Raw genomic sequence first — 18712 nt, forward strand, 5'->3', positions numbered from 1 at the left:
AAAGGGAGCAAGTGGAGAGTTGGAAGGAGAGAGGAAGAAGGGGAAGTAGAGACAAAGAGGTCAAGATAAGGATGGAACAAAGGGGTAAGGAATGATGTGTTTGAGGTGAGCGAAAAAAAGGAGGAAACAGAAAGCAGTAATCCAAGATGGTGGAGGCAGGAGAGAAAGAGAGAGAGAGAGAGACAGAGCAAGAAAGTTACATGCAATTAGAATTACTTCAGGTATACAAACATCTGGTTATGTCATTTGTTGCTCAGTTGATCGATGCAGTGTCCATGCACATTCTGAATCTCCATTCAAAAGATGCTTGTGGGTTAATGGCCAGGCAACAAAACAACCAACAGCATCCTGTGATTACGTTTTTGCTTCGCAGTAGAACAACATGCCTGGGTCACATGCAAACAGCAATTAATATATTCATGGGAAAAAAACAGCTTGAAGGAGGGAAGCTGCGTCGTCTTCTTTCACTTCACTAAAGAAACCCTCCCCTCACTGAAACTAGAATCTCTGGTTAGCCGTCTCAAAATCATGTTTCAGGATCTTTGCAACACACATCGAAATTCAACACACTTTAATATCAGCCTGTATCAAACAGAAAAGAAGAAGTACCAGCTGTGTGGATAAACCCGTTCCATGAGGATTAGAAATAAAGGCACTGGCATTAATCAGTAGTTAAAATGATTAACAGTGGAGCTATCTTTAACAGTTTGATAGGTTGCGATAGATTAATGGCGATGAGCTTAATCACTTCTGAAGTGAGATATATTCACATGGGTGACTAATAGGCTGGTAATGGGAGACATCAGTCAAGGTAGATTAAAAGTGGGATTGGTGAAAAGGCCAGAGCCGGGTGATCGGACTTACCTGGTTGGGTATGGGCCTCTTCTTGTTTGCAGCGGTGTTTCTCTGCTGGGCGCTGCCATTACACACAGATGGACAGAAAAGACAATAAATATGATTGATGAAAGCACAACCCGTCTCAAGTTATTTAAAAATATATACAAGGCGTGCACAATTTTTTTTTTTTCTTGCAACACTTATCTGCGTCTCATGAGTGATAATGACCAGATAACCAATCATTTCACATTGGTGTATTTAAAAAAAGTGAATAACCTTATATAAGCCACGCCTGGGGGGGAGAAAGGCTAAGGTGTCGTTACCAAAGATGGAGGATTTCATGTTTCAAAGCCGAGACAAAATGTAACTGATATCACTTTTTTTTTTAAACGCAACAAAAACAATTCAGACTCTTCCAATGTACATTTATTTGGTTTAATATGTACATTAAAAAAAATGTCTTGTCTTCCTGTGACATTGTCAAAAACATCCAGACTGACAATGACATATTTGACTCTATTAGGCATGCTGTTCTTGTTCTTCTACTGAGTGTTTCCTGGTAGACTGGTTAGCATAATTGGAATAAATGACCCATTGCTGGGCCGATGTACATCTTAAAATCCCTAATATATACAGCTACACACATACAGGAAGTTGAACATTGCCCGCAGAAGATTTCTAACAACATGGAGAGTCAAAGTGTCCCTCTCACTCACACACCACCCTACATGCCTTCAGTTAGCCCACCTGTTGCTGCTGAACCCTGGGGGGCTACCATCATCCAGCTTTCTGTAGTCAAGACTGAAAGTGACGTCATGAGAACCGTTAAACAGCCCTGGCTAACCTCCAACACATTACTGCAATCCGCTCGCCATGCAGAGGCTAGCATGAACCCGCACACACACCTTTGTTACTCAGTCACCGGCACGACCCACGCAGGGGGGGGGGGAGGGGGGAACTACATGCTACTGCACTAGACTACGAGAATGCAAGCACAAAGTCTAAACCGCTCAGAGATATACCACAAAAACAGTGCGCACATGTGTTTCAAGTGCACACCAGCAGCTATCAGCAAATGCAGTAAAACATCAACACTCTCCATTGTACAGTACGCATTCTTCATCACGGCGGTCACACAGTCGCAGCAGACAGGAAGTTTATCTGGCAAGTAATCGAGCATGACATGATGGCTTTGTTTAGAGGAGTATTATTGTTACATGCGAAAAGGGGGGGGAGAGGTGGGCAACTAATGTGACCTTTATCATTATGGCATCCACATCCCCAAGGGAGCCTCATGCTCCGATGTGGCTGGGTGACTAATTAGCATACTCCATCACACTGGAGCACGGCTGCTTACAACATGTGGCTAATTATAAGCAACACTTTGATTCAGAAGAAGTGATGCCGTGGGGAACCCGTTTGGTTTCTGAATCAGCAGCTGGGTTCCACATAGTAGTGACATGATAACAGCTCTTTTCCTTTCTCAATGTACAGAATCACAAGTGCACTTCAGACAACGGGCAAACCGGAGTTAATCGGATTCACGATGCCTGTACTGAGTCTTCAGGTTCTGGAAACACGCTGCAAGTTGGACTAAAGAAGGCGGGTGTACATACTTAGCAAAGCCTATGAAGTCCTCATGATTGGTGTTGATGTAGGACAGCTCAATGTCAATCAGCAGCAGAACCTTGATTAGAGAGGACATCATGATTAGGATGGAGCTCTCAATTAAACGTCACTTTCAGAGGGCAGTAAGAGAGAGCAAGTTCACACGACTAATACTTCACCTTGAGGGAGATTACAACTTAAGATACATGCATAGCCATACCAATATAGACTGATATTCCCTTTTTTTTTAATAAATTGCAGATGAGAATATGATTTATTCTATAAGTCTCAGACTATAATCCCTACGAATCTACCTGCCCGCCTTATTTTTGGTTTAAATAATGAGTTCTAGAAAAAACGCTTTCAAAATGTTCAAGTTTCACAATTAATTTAGATATTTAAATGTGTAAACCTTTATGTTTTCATTTGAAGACAACTGAAAGACTAATACAAACCGTGCTAATGCAGTACAATTATTTTAAGGTTGATCAAATAACCGATTTACAGCTTATAACATTAAATTGTAGTTTATTTGGTTCTCTGCACAAACTAATTTAAAGAGACCGCTAACATACAGACAGTAGAAACTAAACACTTTATTTTTCTATCTCGTTTGTTATGTTTCACTGGCAGCTTGCATATGGATCAATAAGCTTGCCCACGTCAACTTCATGTTGCCTCCCCCTTCCAAGGGGCAACAAGAGGGGAAGTATCTTCCTCCCGCCAGCTTGGCAGCACCATATTTCTAGCAGGGCCATATATGAATTGTAGATTGGAGCTCTTACTGTATTTTGTGTGCATATGAAAAAGATAAGCCTGAAGGCACTCGAGAGTCCATTTGTTCAACATCCCAGCGACTCACCTGGTCCTTGGTCTTTCCTTCTCTCTCTCTCACATGGGTGGTGACAATCCTCTCAGTCTCCTCTCTCAGCCTTGGGTAAGAATTGAGCTGAAAAAGCAACACACCACATTACTGCAGCGTTGAACCGAGAACACACACACACACACACACACACTTGCATGTGAGCTTGAGCTTAGTAACACTTACCAATAAGAATCAGAGAGAAACAGGAGTGAGAATAAATAGAGAACAAAGAAAAGGGAGAGAGAGATAGTCAAGTGACATTTCATTGTCACACATATCCAAACAACCACAGACCAACACACATAAAACAGACTCTAAGTACACAATGACCGTCTGTTCTACAAGGTGATAAGGTTTTTACCATCAGCCAGGGATGACTGCATGAATGAAAAACCAACAACGTAACGCTACAAGTTTGCCATGGGCTTAAAGAGCTCTCCAGGGATTGAAAGCCAAATACAGATTGCCTCAATGTGGAACGAGCGTTGTGTGCTTGCCGTTTCACCTCACTATATTTGCATTTTTGTTCAGTGCCGTGTAAGCTTCTTCTTGGATGGGTGACTGGGATCTGATGTTTGTTACATTGAGGTTGGAGGATTGAGGACTAAAGAAAAGCGAACTACACAGGCTGCACACTTCTAGGGGGTCGCAGTTGATGAATGTAAGAACATGTACGAGTTTCTACATTCACACATGTTTGTAACCCTACTCATTGTAACTTTGAGGAAGCATTTTGTTTAGAATATCAATGTAGAAACCTTTCAAACAAACAGAGTAATGTCTTAATTGTATGCAATGTCAATACATTCAGGACCGTCATCTCTAACTGATGGTAGAGTTTTGATAATATTGATATTAGTGAAGACAAGATGAGAGAGGGAAGTGACATAATGGGGTGAGGGAGAGATAAACAGGGGAAAGTGTGTATGTACATCCATATGTGTATGTTCAATAATACAATAGTGTGCAGTGACTCCATTGGTCCACAAGATGGCAGTGAAGCACCGTTGCTATGGAAACTCTTCATTCAAGCTGCCACGGCATGCATTGGCTATTAGTATCAACATCTCTTTATTAACATCACTCCCTTTCTATCACATTCAGCACAGAGCTGGATGTCAGACCAGGAAGCAATGTTGAAATGGAAAATATTTAAATGCTTTAATGAGCAATGATACTGAGGTCAGACGACATGGGGGAGCTGTCTGATGGAATGTTTTGTGTTTGAAATTTAAATCGTGTTTTTTTAAGTCAGTACTAAATCTGAATGGTATTCCAGACGTGGGAAGAGTGGAGATGGGACAATACACACATTGGAAGCAGTGGGCACGGATGGCAAGGGTGGGAATGGGACTGATTTCACTGGGGTGATCTTTGTACTAGGATGACAGAGTCATGCCATCATCCCAGCAGGGGGGTCCCTGGTTACCTTAACAGCACACTTCATGACGAGCGCGGTCAGCTCGGACACCACAAGGTCCACACATTTGAGGCTGGGCTCTTTGAGTTTGAGGATCTGCTTTTTGACTATCGCCTCGAAAGCCAGGTCAGGGGTGAAGAGCCCCGTTCTGAAAGGCCATGGGGTTCAGAGTGCATGTTGTTGTGGTGGTAGAGATAAAAAAGGGAGGAAATAAGAAAGAAGAAGAAGGGAGAATATCCAGAAAGGGGAAAAAGAGGACATCCAGGAAAGAGAAAGACAAGAAATAAAGAGTCTTTGTTTAGTTAGTGGTTTATAGTTGCAGACAGACAAATCAAGCGGTGCAGAAGGACAAGCCACAGGTCTTTCACATCCTCTTCCCTGAAAAACCAGTTCCTCTAAAACTGCGTCAATAAGGCAGAGATGTCACTTACAACTCAATACCAAATTAAAGACTAATCCATGTTTTACTGGCTTTGTGTACTGAGCTATGAGACCTGCAGCTTGTCCAGGAGAGACCAGAGATGCTCAGACAGGTAGAGTCCCTGAAACATCTCGTATCCACGAGGACACGTCACCCGTCACAACACTCCACAACACGACAGCGCTGCCTGCACGGGGCTAATGGAGCCGGGCTGGGCTGAGGGCAAACCGCACAGAACCTTCTTTTGTTTTTAATTAACTGATCTTTCTGGGATATTGTAGGAAGCTGTTGGCTAAGTTCTGGGTCAGCGTACCCTCTCCCACATCCCCATGTCGCCCCCTGCCCCGTGTCTCGGCTGGGTCGGGAGATGCCGGACACCTGCAGTACCTTGTTGGTGCACTGCCTGACTGTGTTGATGAGCTCCTGAATGACCAGATCGATACATTTGAGACAGGGCGTTTTCAGCTTAACGATCTGCTTTTTCACGATGACCTCAAACGCCAGGTCTGGAGTGAACAGCCCCGTTCTGAGGATGCACAGAGAGACAGAGGCACAGCGGCACACAGATGGGACAGTTAACAGACGGGTAAGGCGACAAAACGGATGAATAGACTGATGATTAGGTACAAAAAAAATAGGTGGCTGAAAAGGTTATGGACAAAGAGACTATTAACATACCGACAGCAACAACAGGTGGAGAAAAGATAAAGTGCCAAATAAGGCCAACCACAAACAAGATATGATAACAGACGGGGAAGAATACATTAGCGCTAAGACACATGTAACACAAAACCTCATTTGAAATGAATGGCTCATCAAACAGAAACAGAAAAGGATGGTGGGTGGTGTTGAATTGGGGAGATAAGGGTATTTATATTTAACAGCGGGAGAAAGAAGAAAAGGGGGAAACACATTGCACAAATAACATAAAACACTTTTACTTGTAGCCTGTGATGGCAAAGATTGATTAGAAAAACTTGTATGAGGGGAAAGAATCCAAGCGTGTGGTCACAGCAGTGTCATGAAATTAAGCTCTGTCGGGGGCTTCTTTGGAAGTGAGGCAGTTTTTGTTTTTGTTGCTGTTCCACTTGCCTGACACCATGGACGTTCTTGATTGCGTGACTGATTTCTCGCCTTAGCTCCTTCTCATCAAACACAATCTGGTAGAAAGGGGAAGAATATGCTAATTATATTTTAACAAATCTTACAATACTGAAATCTTTGTGAAAACCAAAACACTAACAACTGCCCTTCAGACTTACCTTGACCAGTTCGAAGGGGAAGCGTTCGTGGAAGAGGCGGTTAATCTTTGCGCCCCCCGACAGCTCGTTGGTGTCCACCTGGTCCCCTGAGCCCTCAATGCACTTCTCAAAGTCCACACCAAACTGCTGCACCATCCTGATCAGAGTCAAACACAAAAGATTAAAACTATAGCTTGAGGCTTCTTGAACATCCCAGCAAAAAAATCTGTTCTGTAGAGTAATGCTAACCAATCTCATCATTACAGCCCTTCCTTTAAAAAGGTCCCCTATTATACTGTTTCATGTTATACAAAACATGTCTGACGTGTTTGGCTCCAAATACCAAACAGATCGAGCATTGTAACATCTCATAAACCTGTGTTGAAGCCCTGTTTCAAAAGTGCTGATTGTCTGTCTGTTATGGCGCTCTTCCACTGCAGCACAGCTTTTTTTTGCTTTTCCACTAGGGGTAGTTCCGGCTCAGGGCTACCTTTTCACCTTTTTTCTGGCCCTCCAACATCGAGGTTCTTACCGGGCCAACAACCGAGCTGAATATGCTAAACTAGTGACGTAAACACTCTCGACTGCTGAATGGTCAGAGAGAATTGCTGGCAAGGGGGATACAACTACAACTACATGAACATATTTGACCGTGATTTAATTGTAATACACGTTTCAAAATGATGCCGAAGCAACAACATACTGATACCGGTCTGCAGACAAGACGGCAGGCGAAAAACCTTTTGAAATGCCTGTTTTCTGAATGGAGATCGGATCGATCAGGCTAAGCTAACGTTGTATATGCTCCGTCCACACTCACAACAACGGCCTACAGACATAAATAAACCAGCGACTGTATTCACCATGACACAGGCAGTCTGTGGTCTAACCTTTGTCTAGTTTCTGAACAGATATGAGGAGCTGTGAGCTCTGAGTGCTAACAGCTAACGGCTGATGTTTTGGTTTTGTGGTTCGCATTGAAGATGACATCACGGCAGTTTTATGCAGCGTCTCTTCCGTCCGCCGAACAGCCGATCGCCCCGCCTACACTGCGTTACTATAGTTACTACCCCAGGTAATGGAAACGCAGCATAAAGTGAGCCTGGCCTACCAAGGCTAACCATACCGTACTAAGCCGTGCTAGGTTCTGCAGTGGAAAAGCGCCATTACTTTTACTAGATGAAAATAAGGAGCCACTCCCCACACCCCTCTGCAAGATATTTGGTTAAAAAGAACACAATGGTGCTCTAGGAGGAGATTCAATCAATCAATCAATCAATCAATCAATGTTTATTTATATAGCCCAATATCACAAATGTTACATTTGTCTCAGTGGTCTTCACAGTTAATATCAGTATGACAATACGACACCCTCTGTCCTTAGACCCTCAGATTCAGGTGATAAGGTGGGGGAGGGGGGGGGCCACCTTGGTTGGTTATTGGCTAATGGTTACACAAGCCAAAACATCGTTAAAGTGGCCAAAATCTGATCAGCTCATTTTCAGACAGGTTTTTATACAAATGGATCAGGACAAAAAGAGAGAGAATCTCTTTTCCTGAAACGTTCAGAATCTCTTTCCACAGAGGGGACACAAGTTGATGCATAAAAGACATGAAAAAGTGGATTTTGCACAATAGGTGACCTTTAACTCTAAAACAGTGAATGTGAATTGTTCCAGAACAGTTCATCTCAACATCATCAATTGTACGTCAACTACTCAACACGTTATGCTAGGTGTTTAAGAATGACCTAATGGTTGCTACATTGTTATAATCAGCAATATTCTGATACACTCACTGCAACAAGGCCTTGGTCTTGCGTGTTGGGTCGTCTGGACGGAAGTTCTTGTACTCCTCCACTTCCTTCTCCAGGGAGAGGAGCTGACTCTGCAATTTACTGCGCAGTCCAGGCAGAGTGTCCCTGATGTGATTGGTCAATTGCTAGAGACAGAGGGTAGTAACTAGTGTTATTTCAAAGATCAAAGGGCATGGAAGGAAGTGAAGTACACATTGCAATTGCACAACAAACAATTGCTGGGGAACCTGGTTGAGTGTCTTCTGTAGATGTGGTGTGCCCATACGCTCTGCTATGTGTCTGTAGCCGGGGTGAGACAGGAAGAACTTTCTCTCTGCGGCCAGAGCAGCACGAATGTCCTTCTTCCCATCAATGTCTTTCTGACTGCGGTTCACCACACCAATGTACCCTGCACGCAACAACACAAATAGTCACTCTAGAGTCACAAACTAAGTCTGAGAATGTGTTTTTGTGTGTATAAAACTCACCTCTACGCAGTGGTAGGAGTTTATTTTCTAGGATGTCCTTAGCATCCGTCCCTTCATCCATCAGGTCCAGTTTGGTTATAACACCAATAGTACGCAGACCTGCAGCAAATGATGAAGTGTTATTACATCAACTTCAACTGATGAATTGTAAATCATAACATTGTTCCCTTCTATAATGATGCAGAGGGAAACGACTGATACACAGAATAATGATCCGAGTGTCTTTGACCTTTCTTCGAGCAGAGGCTTGTCTAAGAAACAGCTAGAAAGATTTTGTAACTAGAGAAACGTGACAAATAGCATTAGCATGTATAATAAACAAAAGCAAAAGTTCAAAGCTTCATTCAGAACAGTGGTATTCAAATTCAAAATCAGCTTTGGATTGCTGCACAGCTGATTTTCATGTCTATTCATTCTGATTACACCTGATATTTCTGCATTATAAAGATAAGGCTACAATATCAACAATTTGTTTATAGAATTAGATTCCAGCAGTAGCTTTGTAGTATTGTGTTAGACTTGTGTAATCCAAACATGTTCAATAACTCCAGATCTAAGTCATGTCCAAAAACTGTCAGTGGTTTTCAAAGCATGATTTATACTGACACAATATTCTCCGTAAATCAATATTTGTTGACATTAAGAAAAAAGTATTCGAGTGGGTGTTGTGTTCATGGGCCTGCTCTTTGACCTCTTAATGACTCTACAGCTACGCGCTCACCCTGTGGGTCGACCTCCTTGGCGATCTTCAGTGCGTCCGAGTTGGCCAGGTCGGTGTTGGCAGGAGTGACGGCCAGGATCAGACAGCTCTCCTTGGTGATGAACTGCAGGAGCATGTCTCTGATCTGGTGCTCGATGTCTACGGGCTGGTCTCCAACGGCAACCTTAGTCATTCCCGGGAGGTCGATCAGGGTCAGGTTCAGCACTGAGTGGCGTGGAAAGAAGTCGTAGGGATGAGAAATGAATTTCATCAGCTCAAATTAAGTAAATAAGACTGAGTGCAGAATGTAGTGGCATAACAAAAACAAACTAATTAATCAAAAAAAGAAATATTTTTCTTGTAATTTTGTGAACAAAGCTGTTAAATTAGTGTGATTTGACAAATGAACTTGATAATTAACTAGGAGTAGACAACCACTGTGTTAAGAATTCGTAGTGGTGTTTATATTTACATGACAAGATAAATATAGTATTCCTGTGAAAACAGCATTTTCCTTCCTTTTCATAAAAACAGAATCGGCCTCAATCTAACATGTTGTTGTGTGTCTGTGGTTTGTAGGGGAAGCGTTCATCCTTTTAAGTGTTGCATTTACTGAAATAAATCAACAGAAAAATAACAAGTTTGACAGCTTCCATGGGGAGGTAAATAGATTATAGTTTGTGACAGCAATTCAGTGATGTGTATTACAAAAAAACCTTAGAACTTTACAAAAGTGGCATTAAAGTTTGTCTTAATGAATATCTTAAAGGTCTCCGTAGACAGAGAGGGGCAAAAATTAAATATTGCTTGGCGGGCATTAGGTATAAAATACGGATACTTTATCATGCTATAAAGTAATAGGTATATTAGATATATCATGTTTACAAAATGAACTGAAAAAAACGATAGATATTTGGCTTACCGTATTACTTAAAGTGCACCAATCTTGCTATTCTTCGGCAATAGCATAGGACTCAGATATATAAAAATATATAAAAAACATGTCTATGAAGTGTTTTGCTCAAATTACCAAACAGATCACCCATTCTAGCCATGCCTCATATCCCTCTATTTCACTTCCTGTTTCAAGAGTGCTGATTTTGGGTATAAAGCTTTAAAAAAAATATATACAAAAGAAAAAAGGAGGGGGCTGAGCTCATGCCGGACCCGGCAGCTACCGTCTGAACTAAATACTGCCGTGATGAAACGCCATATCATGGATTATCTCTGAAACAGTCTGGAGCTCAAAGGCTTTCTCTCTTGCCGGTTATACCACAAGGTGAGTTCCTTTTTATTTCCTGCTTCTTCACACACATGCTCTCCAGTACAGGTTAGCTCTGAGTGTTAGCAATGCTAATGTAAACACCGACCATATACGTCCAAAACAGTTGGGCATTGTTTCTGATAGCTACGTTTCTGATAGTGCCGTGGGTCCACATTTCCGATATTACGTCATATCGGACGGAAATCTGGATCAGCTCCGTTGTACCCCCGTTTTTAGAGATTTGGGTACGGAGGAAAAGAGAGAGGGTTTTATTCCCCGACACACCGGGGACACATATTTATGTATAAAAGACATCAAAAAGCGCATTTTGCATGATAGGTCCCCTTTAAACACCTCAAAGGTCAAGATACTGAACTATATTGATTTGATACGATCCAGTTATTATAACCCTATACAACCATATGTTTAAAAAGGAGTATGTGAAAATATATAATGGTGGGCAACATCACATTGTAAAACGATGTATATTGTCAAAAATAATATGCAAATGTTCTTTACATTTAGTAAGCCAAAGTGTTACCACTGTGTGTTTTTCAACAAGATGTGTGCCCATTACCGTTGGGGGAGTAGACCCTCAAGTTAATTGGGATGGGAGAGATGCCTTTGTTGGCGCCTGTTATCCTCTCGGTCTCTGCTTCAATTTCCGACCGCACTTCATCAAAATCCACAAACTTCTTCGCTTTGCAGTGCAGGAATTCAGCATATTCTATACACAGGGGAAGAGTGACATACACAAGAGAGCATAGAGGGAGAGAGAAAAAACAATGAGAACAGGGGAGAGAGAGAATATTAAATTAAAGAGATGAAGGCAGCACATAGCAGACAGTGAGCTCTAGCTGGAGGCACTGTGACCGAGAGGCCATGTGCAGGGCAGCGATGAAAGGAGACGGGATGTGGCCGGCACACTCACCTGCGGTATTATTGACCAGCTGCAAAATGAGAGGTCTTCGGGTAACAATGCCATTTCCACGTGGAAGAAAGTCCCTGAGGGAGAGAGGCAGACAGAGGAAGAAACATTAACGCCAGAATTGTAAAGAGTACAAAGGATGAAAAGGAAGACATCGAAAAAGGAGAGGGGCATGTTGGGTAAAACACGGGCAGGTCAGGACAGAGAGAGACACATAGCCAAAGAAAATAAATCGTACAAGAAAGTGACAGAAAGTAAGAAAGGGAGAGAGAGAAAGCGACAGAAAGGACGTTCAATTATTCATTACACCCAATGTCCATTTCCTCGTAAATTGATGGGCATGAGGTATTTCACGCCCCCAACTCGTCTCACAACAAATCAAATGTGACAAAGTCATTTTCTCTCATCATTAGAGCTTCACAGATCAATTCAGACAAATTGTAGAGCTGCTCCACAGACAGTGTGACAGTATTGGAACCAATCCTACAACACTGTGAAAGCATCCATGGTAATACAAAAGAAAATCCTGTCACAGTTTCATAGAGAACTGAAAACATTTGTATAACTCTTCACTGGGTGACATTAACACATTGTGTAATTGCTGACACAGGTGCAGTCAGTGTGCGAAAAAGTACACGTCCCACCGTCCGGGACGTGTTATTTACAATATCGGACAAGTAGATCTTTCAATTGACTTGTCCGGCGGACAAGTGACGCTTTTCGGCCTGATTTATTGACAAATTATTGATACATTCAGTTTACAAAAGGCAGAACTCATTCGCAAATTGTACGTGCCCGCCATTGTTCGTTTAGAAATGTTAGTTTCGGTTCTGCTTGTCGATTCCTAAGGAAATGCATCTCGCCGCTTTCTGTACAGTTAGACGGGGGTGGGGCGGAGCGGGGTGGGAACAAATAACAATTGTCCGGTACCGGGATTAATAAGAGTTGTGAGGACAGGAGGCGAGGCCGAGCCCGGCGGACCGCAGCTCTCTCTCTCTATGCTCCGTATCAGCTGATCGCTGCGCGGTGCAGCTCAGCGTCTTTCTCTCTCTTTCTACACACACTCTTTCTGCCCGTTTAACAGCCTAATCTTTGTCAAACTTTCTTATGTTCTTTCTCTAACACATAATGAAGGTTATTAAGCGTTTTAACTCCTATGTTGTTAATATTGCCCGCCATTTCCTTTATGAAGTAGCCTCCCTGTCTGTGTCCTCGCCCTGTCCTCACATTCCCGGACCCCCAGACTCGGAGGAGCACAGGGATGTCAGTATTGTTTATGAAGCAGGGTATAGAAAATACATTATTGAAATGAAAATACTATTTATTTACTTTTACAAACAGTGAGCAGCTGCAGCATGTGTATTGCAGGCAGGGCCGCCCCTGGCCAACTTGGGGCCCCAAGTGACATTGTTATTGTATTCAATAACCGAAAGAAATTAAACAGTATGAAGTGATTTGTAAATAGGAATACAGATTTTACTTAATGTTTTCATAAATATATTTTTCTCCCAGTTTGTCATGGGACTTATTTTTACCCTCTCAAAGAACCGGAATCGAGAAACAAAAATAACCGGAATCGAAAAGCAGAACCGGAATCGTTAAAATCCAAACGATACCCAACCCTATGTGTGATGCATTAAAAGCTTACCGCTCACTTACGTTAGCGGTGTCGTAAAAACCGTGGGAAAATGTAAAATACGATGGCGAAGAAGAAGATTCCAGTGGCCCCACATTTGTCCATTCTGGACAAGTGAAAAATGTATTCGGACAAGTAAATTGCCAAACTCACTTGTCCATGGACAAGTACTCTGTAAAAACTTTTTCTCACACTGCAGTCTCACTCACAAGTTTAATGTTGCTGAAACTGAATTCTCTTATTGTTGGATATTCAAAATCTAAATGCTGCTTTAGGGTGGATTACTGGTTCGTGATGGAGATTTTGTAAAGTGGCTGTTTTCATGTTCTAACCCATGAACTTGCTCCCTGCTGATAAATTAGCTGCCCGTTTAATTAAAGGCAAGGCCTAGCTGACCTCTGGCTGTTAGCTTTTGTGTAAGATCAGGCTGTGTCAACACAAGACCTATGGACCATGATAACGCCTAACCACACTAGGCTCGGGCCTGAGACTTGACACTGTCTTGCGGTGTGAACATCCTCGGCTGCAAACCTGCATCATGCTGCTTCATTACACAACACAAGGCAATGCAACTGCACTGAGCATGAAATAACAGTAAACAAACAAGGGGCAATTGCTATTGGTAGTGAGTCACCAACCTGTAGGAAACAATGAGAAATCTCTCGCAGTTGGCTTGTTTTAAAGTGACAGGGTTACTGAAGAATTTTTAACAGGCACATGACCAAAGATGCTTAGTCAGAACTGAATTGAGGCTCCTCAACCCAGTCTAGTGCACTCTCCTCCAAATTCTGAAGGCCTCTCTGCTGCTGAGCCCACTCACTACATCTGGGGCTAATGACTAGACCCAGAACTTGAACAATCTGCAGAGCTGAGCATGTCACCAACCCATTCTCATTTTCCTCTCTACTGCCAGATCCACAGGCCTGATGGTACCATGGCGCCGACTTCAGACTGTGAATGTGTCAGGCACAGGGCAGGAGAAACGAGAGGAGCTGACATACAACATAATGCAGTCCTGTGGTGGAACAGAGGGGAACGTTCTGGATGTTCCTTACATCAGCAAAAATCCCCAGGTCTGGGGTTCAGCGCTGGTGCTGTGTCATGAACATAAAGTGGAGCATGCAGACATTTGTTCACACGGCCAGCGGACGGTATAGAAAGCCCTGGACGAGGAATGGGAGCAAGGGAGGGAGGATTCAGGACAAAAACTACAGCAAGGGAAAGGATATGCTTCACACACAACACAATGTTCTTTTCACAGATGTTCTTCTGAGAAGACATAACATAAGAGCAGAATTGAACCAGTCAGTCTTCATAGACAGAATTAGATAAACAGCAGTGGCATATTGAATAGAAGCACAAGGCCGGGATTCCATTATTGATGGGCTGTAAATAATAAACCAGGCTAAGCAGATTGTGTATCATTTCATGCATTATGGATGGCCAAGCAAAGAGCATCAGTCTGTGAGCCACCCTCCCTCTTGCACAGAAAGAAAAGCGAGAGAGTAGGACCGGGAGAGATGGGCAAAGCCAACTCCCCTCCCCCAGCCAGCCTGTGACTCTTACAAACTAACAGAAACTCTGAGGATCCACAGCCTCCAGCTGATCCTGCTTCCCTCCAGTCTACAGAGGCCTGGCGAGGCTCCTTTTCAAACACGGAAACCGGTGTGTGAAACTCTTATGTCATGCTACGCTCTCACGGAGGGCAAAGTACACACAACTGTGTTTGTGGTTCAGTGGGAGTTATCCCATGGCTCTCTGGTGTGGCAGAGAACGTATCATTATGGCTATCCGCAGTCCCGCACCACAGTCTGTCACGGTGGGTATACCAAGAAGAAGCAGCAAAGCCTTTTCAAGCACAACCAAAACTCAACTGCTTAGTGGGAAATCCATTTGCTTTCTGTTCCTTGGCTGTCTGTTCCATTTCCTCAGAGGGAAATCCACTGTGCTTCTGAAAAGATTCTACACTGGAGGACATTTCCGTTCTAATCCCTCTTAGCATCCATGCCATCAACCCAGACCATGTCTCCTACTACTCATAGCGATGGTAACAACTCATTTAAAGGTTTTAATGATGCTAACATGAAAATGATGGTAATCAAACAAAATGATCTAGTAGAAGATGTAGTACAGCTATAAAGTTAGAACAACTCTTCAAGAGCTTTAAAACCTCCTGGTCTCTCAGTAGACTACTTGCCACAGATCTGATAAAAACCTCCACCCAGACAGCTTGCTGTCAGAGATATGACGTCTTTACTCGCCACTAGGACAATAACACAACGCGGCCAGAAATTGAGACACGGTCCTGATTATTATTCCTAAAGCCCAATAGAGCATCCATTAAGATGTAGGCAAGCCAATCAAATATCATATTATGATAATGTGTAACTGATTTAAGTGTAAATACTTTTAATGTGTCAGCTGAAATTAATGTTCCTCATTAGGGTGCCCTGATGCCAACCTACAGTAAACAACACATAATCACACAGGCCCATACGGAAACAATGAAACAATCAAAGTACATGAGGCTGTTAGTTGAGCTAAAGTGATCTCTTCTATTAACGGGATACAAACCGGAGGAAGCAGGCATGGAGGGAGGTGGCAGAGACAGTGGGTGAAACTGGTAGGTTTTCGCCTGTTTGGGAGTTTATATATATATTGCTCACATAAAATCCCCGGGGTTTTTTGCTTTGTATGTCGGGGGCGGGAGATTCATGTGATTGGTTGTTGGTCGCATTGCTCGCAAAAAATCCCCAAGCTGTCAGACACGCCCAGCTCCAAGATTTTTGAAAAGCTGCTGTGTGGACGTATCGTTAAAGAAAGAGAAGCAGTAAATGAAGCCACGTAGCACAGATGTGTTAAATATGATCAGGTGAGAGACAGAAGGAGAGGACCATGTAAACATATAGGTCTGAAATGAGTCTGTTCCTAGCACTAAGTGACCCTCTTTCCGCTATTGTTGGTGCCTCAGAAATTAAAAGATGGATTATTTACGTGCTTGGGGACAAGGCGGTAAGAATCAAACCTTTGACACACCAAAATAAAAACCTCAGCCACCAGGGAAACCATAGAGCAATAATTACTGGCGTTAACAGCAGCTTAGCCCTCGTGTTTAAAGACTGGTGTTACTGTAGAGAATTGCTAATCAAATATGCTGCCACTCTAAACACTCGTAGTTTTGTGCAACATATGACTGCACATGCTATTGGGATTAGGTATCGGCTGCTCCTAGGCTTAAACAAGCCCATAGATCAACAATGAGTCACTTCTACATTAGCACACCTGTTGTTATAGTGATATGAAGCACCTCCCAAATGCTTCCAGGTTAAAGTGAGACTCGACCTTGAAGCTATGAGTTTACTGTCCCACCCTTTCTGCCTTCGCGTTTACCTACACAGCAGCAACAGGCACACAGAGTAGCTGCTGTACTTTACACTGGTGGATACAAAGCTGTTAAAGACTCAAGGCCACCGCTCATATACTTCATGAAAGGACAAAGCACGTTCAAAGGTTTATACCATAGCATATATGCAAATTGTGTGTGACGTACGCTGGGCGGAATGTTAGTGCTGCACACATAGGCAGTGAGATAGCGGTGATTTTGTCTCGTGTTAATTACAGCTGATATGTGTCAAGTGCACTCATAGGGCAACATCCTGCTCATCTGAGTTAATGTGAGCTGAGTGGTAGTCTAACCTGTGTGTGTTCTTGTCTGAGAGCAGTTACGCCATGCTCTTGTCAGTGTGTTAATATGCAAAGGCCTGTCTGCATGCCTTCCTTCCTCTTATCCGTAGAATGGCCTGCAGTATGTGTGTGCAGTCTGTGCGGGTTGGGTTACACCCAGACACACTGGGTGTCTCTCAATGGACTGAAAACCTGCTAAACAAGCTGCTTCAGATTGACTTTGTTTTGTTTCTTTATCTGCAGGGTGATCTCACTTAGAGCTGATGTGGGAGAGAATAACAGGAGCGGCCTGTTGAGGAGCTCTGTCGCTCAAACCTCACAGCACAGAGAATGGAGGGACATATTCTCTTCATTTCTAAAGTTTAGCCAGAAACAATAACAAAAGAGGAAGATGGTGAGGGAGGTTGTGTCTGCTAGAGATGTGAGCTTGTTTTGTTGAAAGACTGAGTACATTAAGGTCAAAAGCAGTGTATTACATAACATACAATGGATACAAATACAGCTGCAAAGATCCACATCCCTAAGGGAAGGAAGGTGGCTCGCATTGGCTGACCAGCTTCACCTTGCTGACCTTCTCTATAACATTTGTTCTCCCAATTTGAAAATAATAAATATGATAATCAAATAACAAACTGTTACGTAACGTAATAAACCATCTAATGAGCAGCTGTGAGTTACAGATAAAGAACAATTATTGGTAAATACAAATCTTGTGAGACATTCTGGGTGTGATATTAAATCATAAATAGAAGGAAACAGGTAACCATTGCAAAACAACAATGCCTGCAATGCACATAACAACATGAGTTATACATTCATAGAATGTCTTATCTGGCCATGCTAAAACATCACAGTGTAAAGAGGAAACCAGGTACAAAAACATTTACTGACAGTTTAAGAGAGCAAATATATTTAGCAAAAATATTGGCAATGGTGGAAACAACCTGAGAGCCCACTGAAGAAAATAGCATGTCTATCCAACTACTATAGTTTGCATATTGTCTGTTGTTGAATATAAGCCAACACTTGAGCACTAGTTTCACGAAACGTGATTCAAAGTTGTCAACAGGTCCACTGCTTAGCCACGTAAATAGCGTATGTACGTGAAGTTGGTGAACCTGCAGTTTTACGACAAGTGGGTAACTTCATATTGACGTTACGTGCTGTTAGATGAAAGTAATGCTGGCTTAGCTTTATGTCAAATAAAACAATTAAAAACCGTGTGATAACGTGATACCACGCACGGAACTTTGTAAACCAGGAGATGATTGAACATGTTAACTTAGTGAGACACTTTCACTTACCTGCCGACAAAATTCTCCAAGACTGAGCTTTTCCCAGCGCTCTGTCCACCGACCACCGCAATCTGAGGAAGGTCTAAATTACAACTCTGACCAATGGTGCTGAACGCGTCTTGAAGCTTGTTGATCAGGGGAATCAGGTCTTCCATGCCCCGGTTCCCCATGGCTTCGTTAGCTCGGAGAGCCCCTTAAACAGGACGCAAACCAGACCCAAAAGCTATCCGCGCTAACTAGCTAGGTAACGTTAGCTTAGCAGGAAGGTGCTCTCGGGTTACTCTGAAGAGTGGAGATCCGCCGTTTCAAACAACACCGGTTTTTGTCCTCACCTTGAACACTTTAACGGTTAACGGTAATGCGATTCACACGTATATGATTTCGGGGTCTTTTAAGTGCATTAACTAAGTACCCAGTCAGTCGAAAGGGACGGAAAACTCGCAAAACAAAACTTCCTCTACAAAACACACCATCCGGTAAGACAGGAGATGACATCCGACCGAAACCGGCGAGTAGAGACCCGCCTCTTG

The 18712-nt window shown here is 42.9% G+C and overlaps 1 protein-coding gene across 8 annotated transcripts in view; it reads right to left on the reverse strand.

Annotated features, from left to right (window-relative positions):
* Positions 1 to 18665, reverse strand: part of dnm2a (dynamin 2a) — a 28249-nt gene extending 9584 nt beyond the window's left edge. For 3 of the 8 annotated variants that reach the window (XM_034088543.2, XM_034088541.2, XM_034088542.2), the window contains exons 1-14: positions 18192 to 18664; positions 11571 to 11644; positions 11217 to 11366; positions 9397 to 9600; positions 8676 to 8774; positions 8436 to 8596; positions 8191 to 8333; positions 6414 to 6549; positions 6244 to 6311; positions 5539 to 5677; positions 3308 to 3394; positions 2454 to 2524; positions 1585 to 1638; positions 865 to 916 (exon numbers count right to left, since the gene is read on the reverse strand). In XM_034088543.2, the coding sequence (XP_033944434.1) occupies positions 865 to 916; positions 1585 to 1638; positions 2454 to 2524; positions 3308 to 3394; positions 5539 to 5677; positions 6244 to 6311; positions 6414 to 6549; positions 8191 to 8333; positions 8436 to 8596; positions 8676 to 8774; positions 9397 to 9600; positions 11217 to 11366; positions 11571 to 11644; positions 18192 to 18352 (1599 nt within the window). In that variant the 5' untranslated portion in view covers positions 18353 to 18664. Of the gene's footprint in view, positions 1 to 864; positions 917 to 1584; positions 1639 to 2453; positions 2525 to 3307; positions 3395 to 4739; positions 4879 to 5538; positions 5678 to 6243; positions 6312 to 6413; positions 6550 to 8190; positions 8334 to 8435; positions 8597 to 8675; positions 8775 to 9396; positions 9601 to 11216; positions 11367 to 11570; positions 11645 to 18191 lie in introns of all 8 variants that reach the window. The other 5 variants (XM_034088545.2, XM_034088546.2, XM_034088549.2 and 2 more) reach the window with 4 other exon arrangements.
* Positions 18666 to 18712: the final 47 nt, after the last annotated feature.

The sequence above is a fragment of the Pseudochaenichthys georgianus genome, chromosome 8 (assembly GCF_902827115.2).
Source record: "Pseudochaenichthys georgianus chromosome 8, fPseGeo1.2, whole genome shotgun sequence".
Lineage (NCBI taxonomy): Eukaryota > Metazoa > Chordata > Actinopteri > Perciformes > Channichthyidae > Pseudochaenichthys > Pseudochaenichthys georgianus.